The sequence below is a fragment of the Thunnus maccoyii genome, chromosome 23 (assembly GCF_910596095.1).
Source record: "Thunnus maccoyii chromosome 23, fThuMac1.1, whole genome shotgun sequence".
NCBI lineage: Eukaryota > Metazoa > Chordata > Actinopteri > Scombriformes > Scombridae > Thunnus > Thunnus maccoyii.
The window spans coordinates 20,316,402-20,328,177 of NC_056555.1; the positions used below are offsets into that span (position 1 = coordinate 20,316,402).

General features: G+C 38.7%; 2 protein-coding genes across 4 annotated transcripts; one reads left to right on the forward strand and one right to left on the reverse strand.

Annotated features, from left to right (window-relative positions):
• Positions 1-92: 92 nt before the first annotated feature.
• kin (Kin17 DNA and RNA binding protein) lies at positions 93-4,808 on the reverse strand. 2 transcript variants are annotated; one of them, XM_042403907.1, is made up of 12 exons: positions 4,556-4,806; positions 4,362-4,456; positions 4,222-4,265; positions 3,996-4,118; positions 2,900-3,084; positions 2,759-2,807; positions 2,505-2,556; positions 2,281-2,404; positions 2,036-2,167; positions 1,843-1,942; positions 1,598-1,698; positions 93-386 (listed from the first exon to the last, which is right to left on the reverse strand). In XM_042403907.1, the coding sequence occupies exons 1-12, from the start codon at positions 4,667-4,669 to the stop codon at positions 327-329; spliced, it is 1,179 nt and encodes a 392-aa protein (XP_042259841.1). In that variant the 5' UTR covers positions 4,670-4,806; the 3' UTR covers positions 93-326. The 2 variants fall into 2 exon arrangements, with proteins under 2 accessions (XP_042259841.1, XP_042259842.1); XM_042403908.1 differs by lacking the exon at positions 93-386 and having other exon boundaries at positions 1,635-1,723; positions 4,556-4,808.
• Positions 4,809-5,401: 593 nt separating this feature from the next.
• atp5f1c (ATP synthase F1 subunit gamma) lies at positions 5,402-11,221 on the forward strand. 2 transcript variants are annotated; one of them, XM_042403135.1, is made up of 9 exons: positions 5,403-5,490; positions 6,011-6,045; positions 6,971-7,102; positions 7,191-7,398; positions 8,833-8,976; positions 9,092-9,156; positions 9,253-9,408; positions 10,440-10,536; positions 11,088-11,221. In XM_042403135.1, exons 1-9 carry the CDS (start codon positions 5,450-5,452, stop codon positions 11,089-11,091), a joined length of 882 nt encoding a protein of 293 aa, XP_042259069.1. In that variant the 5' UTR covers positions 5,403-5,449; the 3' UTR covers positions 11,092-11,221. The 2 variants fall into 2 exon arrangements, with proteins under 2 accessions (XP_042259070.1, XP_042259069.1); XM_042403136.1 differs by lacking the exon at positions 11,088-11,221 and having other exon boundaries at positions 5,402-5,490; positions 10,440-10,540.
• Positions 11,222-11,776: the final 555 nt, after the last annotated feature.

The window sequence follows — 11,776 nt, forward strand, 5'->3', positions numbered from 1 at the left end:
TGTCCCATTTGTAACTACTTTTCTTGATTTGATTTGCTCATTTCAATCATTTAATCTGTGAATGTTTTTTTTTTCTCAAAGAACACCAGAAGTCTGTTTTGTTGAATTTATTCACACATTTATTACATCTGCAACGTTAGGATCAACCTGAGTATCGATACAAAATAAAAACAAATTGAACACATTGCTTCTAAGGTTTTTTTTGTCTGTGATACCTCGCTGGAAATGCATTGTGGGATTGTGGGATATATGTATGTACAGGTGAATCTCAGGGAATTAACTCTGACACAGTAGAGTCCTGAGGTTAGAACGGGGAGATCGCTGGTTCAGGCCAGTTTGGAGAAATCCTCGTAGGCGACGTTCACTCTTCTCCCTTTCTGTTGACCCTGAAGACAAGAAGAGACGAACATTTCATGACGTCTGTAACACCAATGTATAAAAACATGCAACATAAATGTGAATACAGGAAATGGGAAGCAGTTAACCTAATACAGGTTATTACAACAACTTTTAAAATCTTAAATTTAAGATTTGTCACATTGAATGTAATTATGTTGGTAAATTGTGCTTATGTACGGTGGCCCCTAAGGACAAACTACATTAAGCAACATTAAGGGAAACATGCTCCAAACCAAGAATGTTCTTCCTAATGTTTGTGCTTTCACCCTTGTGTGTGTTTTGTCCTTAAAGGCCACCGTAGTTCCGTGGTGGGCAGATGAATGCTGTGAAGGACTATATGCTGTATGTTCAATTATTTTAGTGCATTTTCTATTTCAGGACACTTTGAAGTAACAATTTCAGCACAGCCGGTTCCCAAATGAAATGAAAATGGTTTTTAAAATGTTAAACTGAATTGTTGAAATGTACATTATATTATGTAAAATGGCACTGATTTGGAACAGTGATTAAAGGGTTGGTTCACGCAAATTACAAAATTTTTTAAAGTACCAGCATTACCTCGTTCCAGAAACAGTGTCGTCTTTACATTAGATAATAAACAGACCTCACTGTGAGTTTTAGGGACTATTTCATTGATAGAAAGTTATTTCAATGAAAACTACGTATTCAGTGGATTATCTAGACTAATAGAGCCACAGTTTCTGGAACGACAGGTAGCTTTAGAGTAATTTTTCAATGCTTTTAGCAACGCAAATGATTCTCCGTTCACCTCCAGACAGATTTCTCTAAACCTGGATAAACAAAACCAAAACTATCTGCATGACTAGATGCTGCAGAAGGTAAGAGAGAAAATATGCTTCTTGTAATTTGGGTGAACTGACCCTTTAAGCTGTTAAAGAGGCATCTTGATACGCAGTTTGAACAGGTAACTGTCAGCAAATCAGACAAAAAAAAAGTATTTCCTGTGGCCATGCAGGCTTTTAATCGGTGACATCAACCCTCAACCGTAGTCCAAATGAGTGTGTGACACAACGAAATAAACGATAGAGCATAATAGATGTTTCTCTATCGTCACAAGATATATATCGTCATATCATACAGCCCTAGGCAATGGTATAAATCCAATAATATGTAGATAATAAATTGACGACTAGTTTTTTACAGTAGAAAACACAACCTAAAGTGTAGAAATACGTACAGAGTTGAGTGTGAGCGTGGCGCAGAAATTTTTTTCGTCTATCCCCTCCAACACGGCCTCCGTGTCTCTGTGGGGGCCATTCAGGATCAGAACCGGTTTACCTGCAGGAAGTTCAACAACATGATGCTGAGGAGGATAAAAAAAACACAGCTGAGGTACATAAATAAATTACCTCAAGTCATCTATCAGTCTGAACGTTTTTAATAAATATGTGGAGAGTTTTTATCAGGTTGTAAGAGGTCTACCTGGTGCAGGTATGACCGTTTCAACGTGATTCTGGTCCAGTTTCAGTTTGTCTCCGGAGTCGATCATCTTCACAACCGCTGCATATTTGTCTCGCACCTCCTGCAGCAAAACCATCCACAACTATTATTAGCATCATAAATCTTTTTCCACTTAGCATCACTGAACATAAACATGCATCTAAAGCTTCATTACCACGATGACAGCCTTCTTCTTGTGATACTTCTCTCCCAGCCTCTTGGTGATGACTTTGACCACGATGTTGGGCTGCAGCCAGTTATCTGTCCTGATCGACTGCTGCTGCTGCTGCTTCTTCTTTTCCTCCATCTGAAAGATATTTCAAATGATCACTGTCACTCGTTTAAAGCTCAGTTTTTACAAATTTTGACAAAAATACAAACTCAAACGTCGACATCAGCTGTAAAATCATCTGTTCTTACCTCTATGATCTCCTCCAGGGCAGACTTCCTCTTCTTCTCCCTGGAGTCTGAACTGGAGGACATTTCTTTCCTCTTGGCTGAGGATGATGATGCCGATTTAAGAGCGCTAGCACCCAGAGCAGAGCTACAGGGAGACACGCAAACAGCTTCAGACAAAATACTTAAATTATACCTGCTTGATAAGTACGCAGCAGAATTTACACACTGCACAGAAGCTACTGTACCTTGACGTGGAAGGACGGGCCACTGATGAAGAAGCACCCAGGTTGAAAGCAACTGCAAAAGAAAAATATGTGAGAAGTTTGACTTTGCTGAACATCCAGCTTTTAGTGATGGAAACACTGAGCCTAAATTTTGAACTGAATCATGAAAATCTCACTTCATTATGACATAAAAATTCAGTGTTCAATTGAACATTTGAAAGGAAAAGAAAAAGTGCAACGTGACAAACATTCACTGATCTGAAACAAAGACGAACCTTTTTCTTCTTCATTCTCTCGTTTCAGCTCTGTGAAAACTGGAGTTTCCTATAGAATACAACAAAGATACAGTCTTTTAGGTAATTTGTAGATGAACAAACAGTAAGAAGCTGAAGTCCTGTTGTCTCGCTGGTACTCACGTCCTCCTCCTTGCCGCCGCGGCCTCTGCGGACCTGCTCCTCGATGAACTTGGCGCTCCTCTCCTCGTCGTCAAGGTCCTGCTTCTTCTTCTTCGCCTGCTCCTCTTGGCGGCGGATGGTCTCCGGGTCGCGGTCGATGTACTGGACGTACCAGCCTTTTGGGGTCTCATCGACCTTACAGAAACCTGGCAGGACCAGATTTAACAGATTATCATCTTTGTTTAATGAGGATCTGCACTCAGTTTGGGTTCTACATATTGTTCCTGATCTGACTTTTCATTCGGGCAAAGTCATGTTGAAATCAATAAAGGAAAACTTAATATGCTATTGGTATTTTATACATGTTTTTCTTCAGTGTTATTTCATTATTACAACAAGTTTGGCCGATAATGTTATATATGGCTGGAGACTTTCTATATCTTTCTTATTGTCAACAAATCTCATGTACAGAGTATTGTATCTGTATCTTAAGTCTGATATATCTTATTCCTCTGCACCGAAGACCTCCGCTGTTGTCCAAAAACTATTAAAAACATGTCAGTGAGCGACACCACTGCACTGGTTGGCATGTTACATCATCATGAAGAGTTTGGACATGTTAGTGTGTTTAGAAACGGCTCCAAAGACTAAGAACATCAATCAAGTTTTCAGTCTCAGAAGAGTAGTTCTGTGTAAGGCAGACACCACTGAGCATGTGCAGGAATATAGTTCTGTTTACAGCTTCACTAGCTTGTTGTGCTACATATCACAACCTCTTGACTTTGCACTACATTGTAAATAATTTAAATAAGCTAGGAACAATGCCAACCAGTGCAGCGATGTGGCTCGTTGATGTGTTTTTAACAGTTTTTGGACAACAACACAAGTTTACAGCACAGAGCGATAAGATATATCAGACTTAAGATACACACACAATACTTGTAAATAGATCCATTCATTGTTGGTTTGGCTCTGAGCATGAAATTTGTTGACAATACCAAAATATAGAAATGTTCGTATATATTTAAAACTACTGTCATTTACTTGTGTTTCCTTAACAGAAATGTGTCACAGAAATTCATAATGTACAAGTTAGTAGAAAAACACAGTGTCCCACCTTCTCTGCCCAGCCACTTGGTGAAGTCGGTGAGAGTCTCCCACTGTGTGGAGTTCATGTGGATGTGCTCTCGGTCACTGATGTACTCATTGTAGACGATGTTGTTGTGAACTCGCTTGGTCCCTACAGATGAGAAGAAGAGCAGAAGACATGAGAGAAACAGTTTCTACAGCTGCTGCTGTTGTAACAACATCTGGATGATGTGTGGTTGGAAGTCCAGACTCACCAAAACGTCTACTGAGCAGCTCCAGGAACTCGTTTTTGAACTCACTAGGAAAAAGGAGACAACAATTAACTCCACCAGCTCAATCACAACACTGTCATGTCTTTCTTTTCGCAAACTTGTAGATACACAGATGAACTTACTTTGAGAAGAAGTCCATGAACTTGGTCGGGTCCTCTGAGGCCAGCAGCAGCTGCCTCTGGTGGGACTCGGACATGCAGTGACATTTGAAGCCATTCTGACAACAGACAGAGAAGAACAAAAATAGTAATAAACACACAAATGAAAAAAAATAGTAATAATAACAGATTTCACGATACTTAAGCTACAAGCTCACCTCGTCTCTGCATTGTTTTTGACACATCTGACAATACCATCTCAATTTCTGGAGACCTTTGGACTTTATCCGGTTGCTTATCGCCTTCGGGGAGAGAAAATCTGCTTTCCCCATTGCAACCAACAAAAATAATTAGAAAAGACCCGATATAATGCTAAAAATAAGACCGAAGCGAGGGACAGTTAGCTTGTTCTGTTGCTAACATAAATACTTTCCGCGTTTTGCGTCATAACCTCGCGAGAAAGCTTAAAAATACGCGACCACGTTTGCTTTTGCTCTGTTCACGGACTCCTCCAAGATCTCGTATTTTACCAAAGCTTGAACCGAAGTTATGATGACAGGTGAAACTTTCTGTAAACTGTGAACACAATACAAATAGTGCAAGGAGTGATGAAATACATATTAAATGATTACTTTATATACATACAGTAGGTGGTGGTTATCTACAGTCTATCCAGTCTGTTCAAATATACAGAAATTCATGAAATGTTATTGCACGTTATATTTAAACTAAAATAAATAATAAATATATATAATTTGCAGGTACAGTGGGTATTATAGTATTACAGAGTTATCATGTTATTAACATTATGTAGAGGGTCTTGTGTCCAGTAGTTAAACTTCTGAAATTAACAATATTTGCATATTAATTGACTTTTATGGGAAAACCATATTAAACACGTATTATTTTTCCAAGCAGGGTATTTTTTTTTATATATCTTTTAACATGTCTGGAGGAGATCTTTACGTTTTGGAAGAAGCATTGCGTTTTAAGTCACGTGTTGAACCGCTTCTGAACGATTTTTCTATCAATCCCTGAAGGCAGCATTCGTCCATTTTGCCTGTTATTTGCGCCTGCGCAGTCCTGCTTGTCTGACCTTCATAGGACTAACCATGTTCGCGAGGAGCAGCTTGTTGGTTTTCGCCCCACAATGGTAACGTTTAAAATACCTTAAATACTCTCAAACCAGTATTTAACTGTATCTTACCTGTAGATACTTTATATAGCTGTGTGATTTAGATGAAGCATGTAAGTTGCAGTCAGTAATACTACAGTTATTGAATGCAAGGACGTGCTAACGTGGAGGCCGCGGCTAATGAATGACAGCACAGTGAAGTTCAACCGGCTAAACAAAGCTAACTTAGTTAAGAGGACATTTTACCAATGAATGACTCTAAAGAAACACTTTAACTGCAAAGACTAGCAGTAACACTAAGGCTAACGCAAAACTAACAATGTCAAAGCTTTCACTGTCTTCTAACTTTCCAAGCTAAGTGCGCTAGCTTATTTGCAGCGCTAGCTGCAGCAAGCGCCTACTGTATCTTAAAGTCCTTCACGTTTAAAATCCAATTAACCTATGCTGATGTTATGTCAATGAGCTGATATATGTGCATGATGATACTGCTGCTTTATGTTTGCAGCTAAAGCTCAAATGCTCTGTTTTCTGTTCACAGTGGGCAGGTCAGGAACATGGCCACCTTGAAGGACAGTAAGTACTTTTGTGTACCTCACACTTTATATGCAAAGACAACAACATAACATCGCAATAAACACTGTAATCTCACATTGATAACGCCCCTAAAGCAAAATTTGAACAATCAATGTCAAATCCTTGCAGATCCTGAAGGTTATATCTGACTCCATAAATGCATAATTCTTCATAAGGATTCATTTGTTATCAGCATGAAAACCGTGGTTTAAAAACTAAATGAAATTACTGACAAGTTACCACATGCAATTAATTCTCCCTGCAGGATAGACTTAAAAAATCCCAACTAGCTCATATCCACTGTGATCTATTTTTGGGGGGAAGGTGATTATGCAAGAAACTGCAGAATATTTTAAAAAGACGTGCAATAATTGTAATGAGTGATGCCGAATCGGTGAACCTGCTGTATTTTAGTAATTCACAGAAGGTTTGATAGGATATTCTACAGATTGTGCATGTTTGCCAGTAAAGAGTGGGTCATCAAGTTGCCAGATTTGTGAATAAAGTTTAGTGTGATGTAGAGCTAAAATTGTTTATGATGGTATATGTAATTTTATATCAAGATGTTGATATGGCAAGATATATTTGTAGTAAATCTTAATTGAAATTGCAAAACTGTTTTATAAATACAATAACCAAATAATAAGACACACCTGGAGTAATAATGTAATGTAACTCCTGTAAAGTTATAACAGGAAGTCCTGCTCATCAAATTACATACTAATGATAATAAAACCAAAGATATTCAACAGATAGATACCTTGGTATAAACTATACAGTCAAATCTTTGGTGCGTGACAAATTCATAACATCTCACTGTATATATATTATTGTCCTGTCACCTAAATCTAATATATGTATACATCGTCGCAGTCGCTTCTACTATCATGCAGGTAACTGATCGATTGATCCTTTTTTCCTTTAGTCACCATTCGGCTGAAGTCCATCAAGAACATCCAGAAAATCACAAAGTCCATGAAAATGGTGGCCGCTGCCAAGTACGCTCGCGCTGAGAGGCAGCTTAAGCCCGCCCGTGTCTATGGCACCGGTGCTCTGGGTACGTATGCGTTTTATCTCTCAGCGGAGTAATTACTCACTATGTACAAGCTTCTATTTGATTCAGTTTGTCGCTCTCTGTTCTCCAGCCCTGTACGAGAAGGCCGACATCAAAGTGCCGGAGGACAAGGCCGCCAAGCATTTGATTGTTGGCGTGACTTCTGACCGTGGGCTCTGTGGCGCCATCCACTCCGGTGTGGCCAAGGCCATCAAGAGCGAGATCGCCAGCCTGACCGACGCCGGCAAGGAAGTGATGGTGGTCAATGTGGGAGACAAGCTGAGAGGCCTGCTGCACAGGTACGCGTGGAAATAGAGCTTTCTGAATCCTCCTCTTCATGACATTGATGAAGGAGATGAGTCTGTTTTCAGTGTCGGGCTTAACTGAGGAGATGTTCAGTTGATGTCAGATGTTGGTGATGATATTTAGAAGCGTTTTTATCTCCTCCTACGTTGGGGGTGTGTGTGTGTGTCCATGTGCTACCAGTCAGTCTAACACTGAAGATGGTGGACAGTTGTAACTTGATTCTCTGCATGGTGATGCAGCATTTTAGGTCAGAGTTTCATCTCTTGTATGCATGTGTGTATTTGTTTGTTTAAACCTTAATTTCACCAGGAAGTCACTTGAGATCCATTTAGAGCTCCAGTGATTAGTCAATTAGTTGATTGACAGAAAATCTGCAACAATCTCTTTTTAAAGCAAAACATTTGCAGCTTCCAGCTCCTCAACTGAGGTGACATTGTTGTTTTCTTTGTCCTCTGTGATGGTGAGCTGAATGTCTTTGGTTTCTGGACTATTGATTTGACAAAACAAACACATTTGAAGATGTCAATTTAGGCTGTGGGACACTAAAGTTATACTTATTTTGGATATTTTTTAGGCACAGCAATGATTGATTTAATCTTAAAAAATATAGCACAATATGAAAGGACCTTAGACGCATGAAAGAGAGAAGCTTGACTATAAAACAGTTACATTATTAAATGAAAATATTTTAAATGTGGTATTTGAATGTGTGGTATGTTTATTTATTCAGCTGTACAGACAGGAAAAAAACATTTTACAGAGATAGACGGCAAGTTTACCAAGACTGGTACTGGACACTAAATCTATATCAACTCATTAGAGCTGCTGGAGTATTGCAGCTCTAATGTCTTGTTTTTTCTCCTTACTGCACAAATTAGAGAAGCCTTCAGACACTCCTGCAGGTTAAGCTGGACTTAAGGAACACATTTAGGGCAGACAGCCTCTAACACACTCACTATAAACAGGCTTTAAGACACTCACTAACCTAGCAACATTAAGGCTACAAACAACCTGTAGTGCAACACTCTGTGTCGGTTTTACACTGGTACTGCATCCATTCAAAAAAAAGACCCGAATATAAGATGACTCCACCTTTTCAGACGTATTTCCAGGAAAATAAACCCGTCATATATTCAGATCAATACGGTTAACTTTCTGAATGTATTTATTCATGTAGTGGTCTTTTCTTTATAGCCTCTATAGTCTCTTTTATTCCAGTGTTGTCATTAAGAGGCCGACTTTGCAGCAGGAATATTGGTCGGCATTTGGCAGAATAACTAATAATCCATCACTCAAGCCGCTCACTCTTGACTGCAGTGGGCGTGATGTAACCGAGGCAGCTTTACAACTGATACTTACAACACCAAAATGTAGATGAAAGAATTAAAAGTGTGTCTGTAATGATAATTTCTAATGTTCCTCATCAGAACTCATGGCAAGCACATCATGTTGAACTGCAAGGAAGTCGGCCGCAAGCCCCCCAGCTTTGGTGATGCATCCATCATCGCCACTGAGCTGCTGAACTCTGGATACGAGTTTGACCAGGGCTCCGTCTACTTCAACAGATTCAGGTAAGATGACTCTTTTCTCTACTTGGATCTGTGTTGAACTGTTGTTGAGAGAAAGACTTGCTTGTTTAAATACTGTATTGATCAGAAAATAAACCTCGCTCTCCTCCCGATGCAGGTCTGTGATCTCATACAAGACCGACCACAAGCCCCTGTTCTCTACAGAAACGGTTGCTAATGCAGGTACTACTGTTGTCTACGGAGACACTTTCACACAGAGCATCAGGTGACCCAGTCAGAGATACTGATTATATGTCCCCCTCCTCTCTCCCGTAACAGAGACCATGGGCGTCTATGATGACATTGATGCTGATGTGCTGAGGAACTACCAGGAGTTCGCCCTGGTCAACGTCATCTACCTGGCCCTGAGGGAGGGCTCCACCAGTGAGCAGAGCGCCAGGATGACCGCCATGGACAGCGCCAGCAAGAACGCCTGTAAGGACAACACACACACGTCCTCGTTCCTGACATTAATGGCGCCACTGGTCTAGTAGAAATGCTGGAAAAAAATATTCTGAGCTAAACTATTAGTAAATTAATTTATTAGACTAGTGACAGAAAAATAATCTGCAACAAATTTGATAATTAGTTCAAATTCAAATAAGCTTTATTGGCACAACAGATCAGAAAATTATAAACATTGACAGATGATTAATAATTATACAATAATATGTAAATGTAAACAATAATATTAAATACAATATAATAAAAGGCATTTTTACAGATGTAATCACAGAAACATTTACTACAGAGCTTAGTTCATTATTGAAGTTATTTTTTAAACAAAAGTGCATATAATTCACTGGTCCCAGCTTTCTAAATATGATTTTTATGATGATGATCTGAACATCTTTTGGGTTTTTGGAAAAACAATTAATTGACTGATATTTTTCAGTATTTCCAGACATTTTATCAATCAAACAAGTAATCAATAATGACAGTATTTGTCAGTTGCAGCCCTAAAGAGATGCTTTTTCCTCTTCTGTAACTTTAATTCTCGAACTCATTTTGGGCTTTTGGACATTTCACAGATTAATAAGCGACTAATTGAGAAAATAATCGACAGATTAATCAATAATGTAAATAATTGTTAGTTGCAGCCTTAATTTTATCCCTGTTGCCCACCCCTAGTTGAACTGTGGTTGCCATAGTAATTACAAAAAGGCAAATCCTTGATGCACAATCTAACCAACATACTTTATTTGAATCAGTGCAGGTTATAAAACAGTTTAGCAAGACATGTGGTGTATAATATTATTGGGAATCATAGAGGAAATCAATGAAACATTGGTTAATGTAAGATTTTGGATAATAGGAAAATTTTGGCCCCATAGTCTTTATCAGTTTTTCTTTCACATAACTTGATATTTTATAGTTTGGAACATGTGGTCATTGTTAGATTTCCCACACTAAAGATTTACATTTGGCATCGATTGATGGATTGATCCCCTTCCCTCCCTTTTCAGCTGAGATGATTGACAAGCTGACCCTCACCTTCAACCGTACCAGACAGGCCGTCATCACCAAGGAGCTCATTGAGATCATCTCTGGAGCCGCCGCTCTGTAAGTCTTTTCACCTTTTTTCGTCTGCTACATTTTTCTCACCATCCTTTTTTAATTCTGTCACTCCATTTTTTTTTCTTCTGCTGTTCATTTAAGGATTTTTCCTCAGCGATTCATCCCCCTTCATTATATTCCTCCTTTCACTCTGCTGACTCCTCTGACCTCTGAGGCCCTCTTGTTTTTTTTTTTTTCTCTTCCCTAAAAGATTCCCTCTCAACTATGCATGTATTTTAAATTTCCCAAAGCGTTCATTCTTTCATGACTAATTCTCCTCTGACATAATCTGCTCCTCCTCACTCTCCGCTGAACTCAGGAACTGAGGCTTGTCTTAACAAAGGAGGTAACATTGTAGACTGTAACGTTAGGATCCCTCCTGGTCTAGTTTGACGAGTATCTTAGGTAGAAGTGTGCACCATAGCTCTTTGATATAATAGACTAGACGCCCTTTAGGTTTACAGAGTCTCCAGCTTGTTAAACTGTCCTCAGTCAAGTCTATAAAAGACTGTTTTTGTTCTGCATTCTTATCCTTTTTATTCTTCTTTCTTTTGCAGATAAACGGACGAGACCATCGTTCCCCGTTGACTATAGCTCTTCAAAGTACTTCAGACAGTTGTTGTCAAGAGTCTATGAACATTTGTGCTTCTATTTGTAAAATATATGGAGAAAATAAACCTCTTACAGAGAATCCAGTCACTCTTTCATCTGTCCCTGTATCTATCTTGCCTCCTAATAAATACTAATGACTGATTAAAGATGAATGTCGATGCTTCACTCTTAAGTTGCCGTCATTTTCAAGGTCATTCATCAATAGATAATCAGTTCGTAATGTATCTTGATGCAGAGTTTAAATGTCTTTAGATGCAAGTGTAGTTGCTATACAATGCCGGCCAGCAAGTGAAGATATAAAATAAGAAAAACATGGAAATATCTATGGATTGTATCTATTATTTGTTGTGTAAAAACACACAGAGGATGGTCAAATGGCAGTAACATAGTTAAAAGAAAAAACAAATTATACCTTCAATAAATTCTACCATGTGAAGCAATTGATGTTTCTTTTTCAGAGGTTTTGATTCAGTTCTGGTAATTTTCAAGACTCTGTTGTGTTTTTATTAGATTTCATGATGTATATTTTTAGTGGTTAGTGATTGTTATCCACTGGATTGATGTATAAATGACCAGATAAGAATATAAGTGGTAAAAGTTACTGTGTTTGTAATATTTAGCAATTTTCACATTA

Bases quoted from the DNA above. Each gene is read 5' to 3' on its own strand.
- atp5f1c (XM_042403136.1), top strand. From the start codon at position 5,450: ATGTTCGCGAGGAGCAGCTTGTTGGTTTTCGCCCCACAATG. The intron at 5,491-6,010 runs GTAACGTTTAAA...TTCTGTTCACAG, and splicing joins TTGGTTTTCGCCCCACAATG to TGGGCAGGTCAGGAACATGG. The intron at 9,409-10,439 runs GTAAGGACAACA...CTCCCTTTTCAG, and splicing joins CAGCGCCAGCAAGAACGCCT to CTGAGATGATTGACAAGCTG.
- kin (XM_042403907.1), bottom strand. From the start codon at position 4,669: ATGGGGAAAGCAGATTTTCTCTCCCCGAAGGCGATAAGCAACCGGATA. The intron at 4,457-4,555 runs GTGAGCTTGTAG...GTCTGTTGTCAG, and splicing joins AAAAACAATGCAGAGACGAG to AATGGCTTCAAATGTCACTG. The intron at 3,085-3,995 runs GTGGGACACTGT...TGGTCCTGCCAG, and splicing joins CAAGTGGCTGGGCAGAGAAG to GTTTCTGTAAGGTCGATGAG.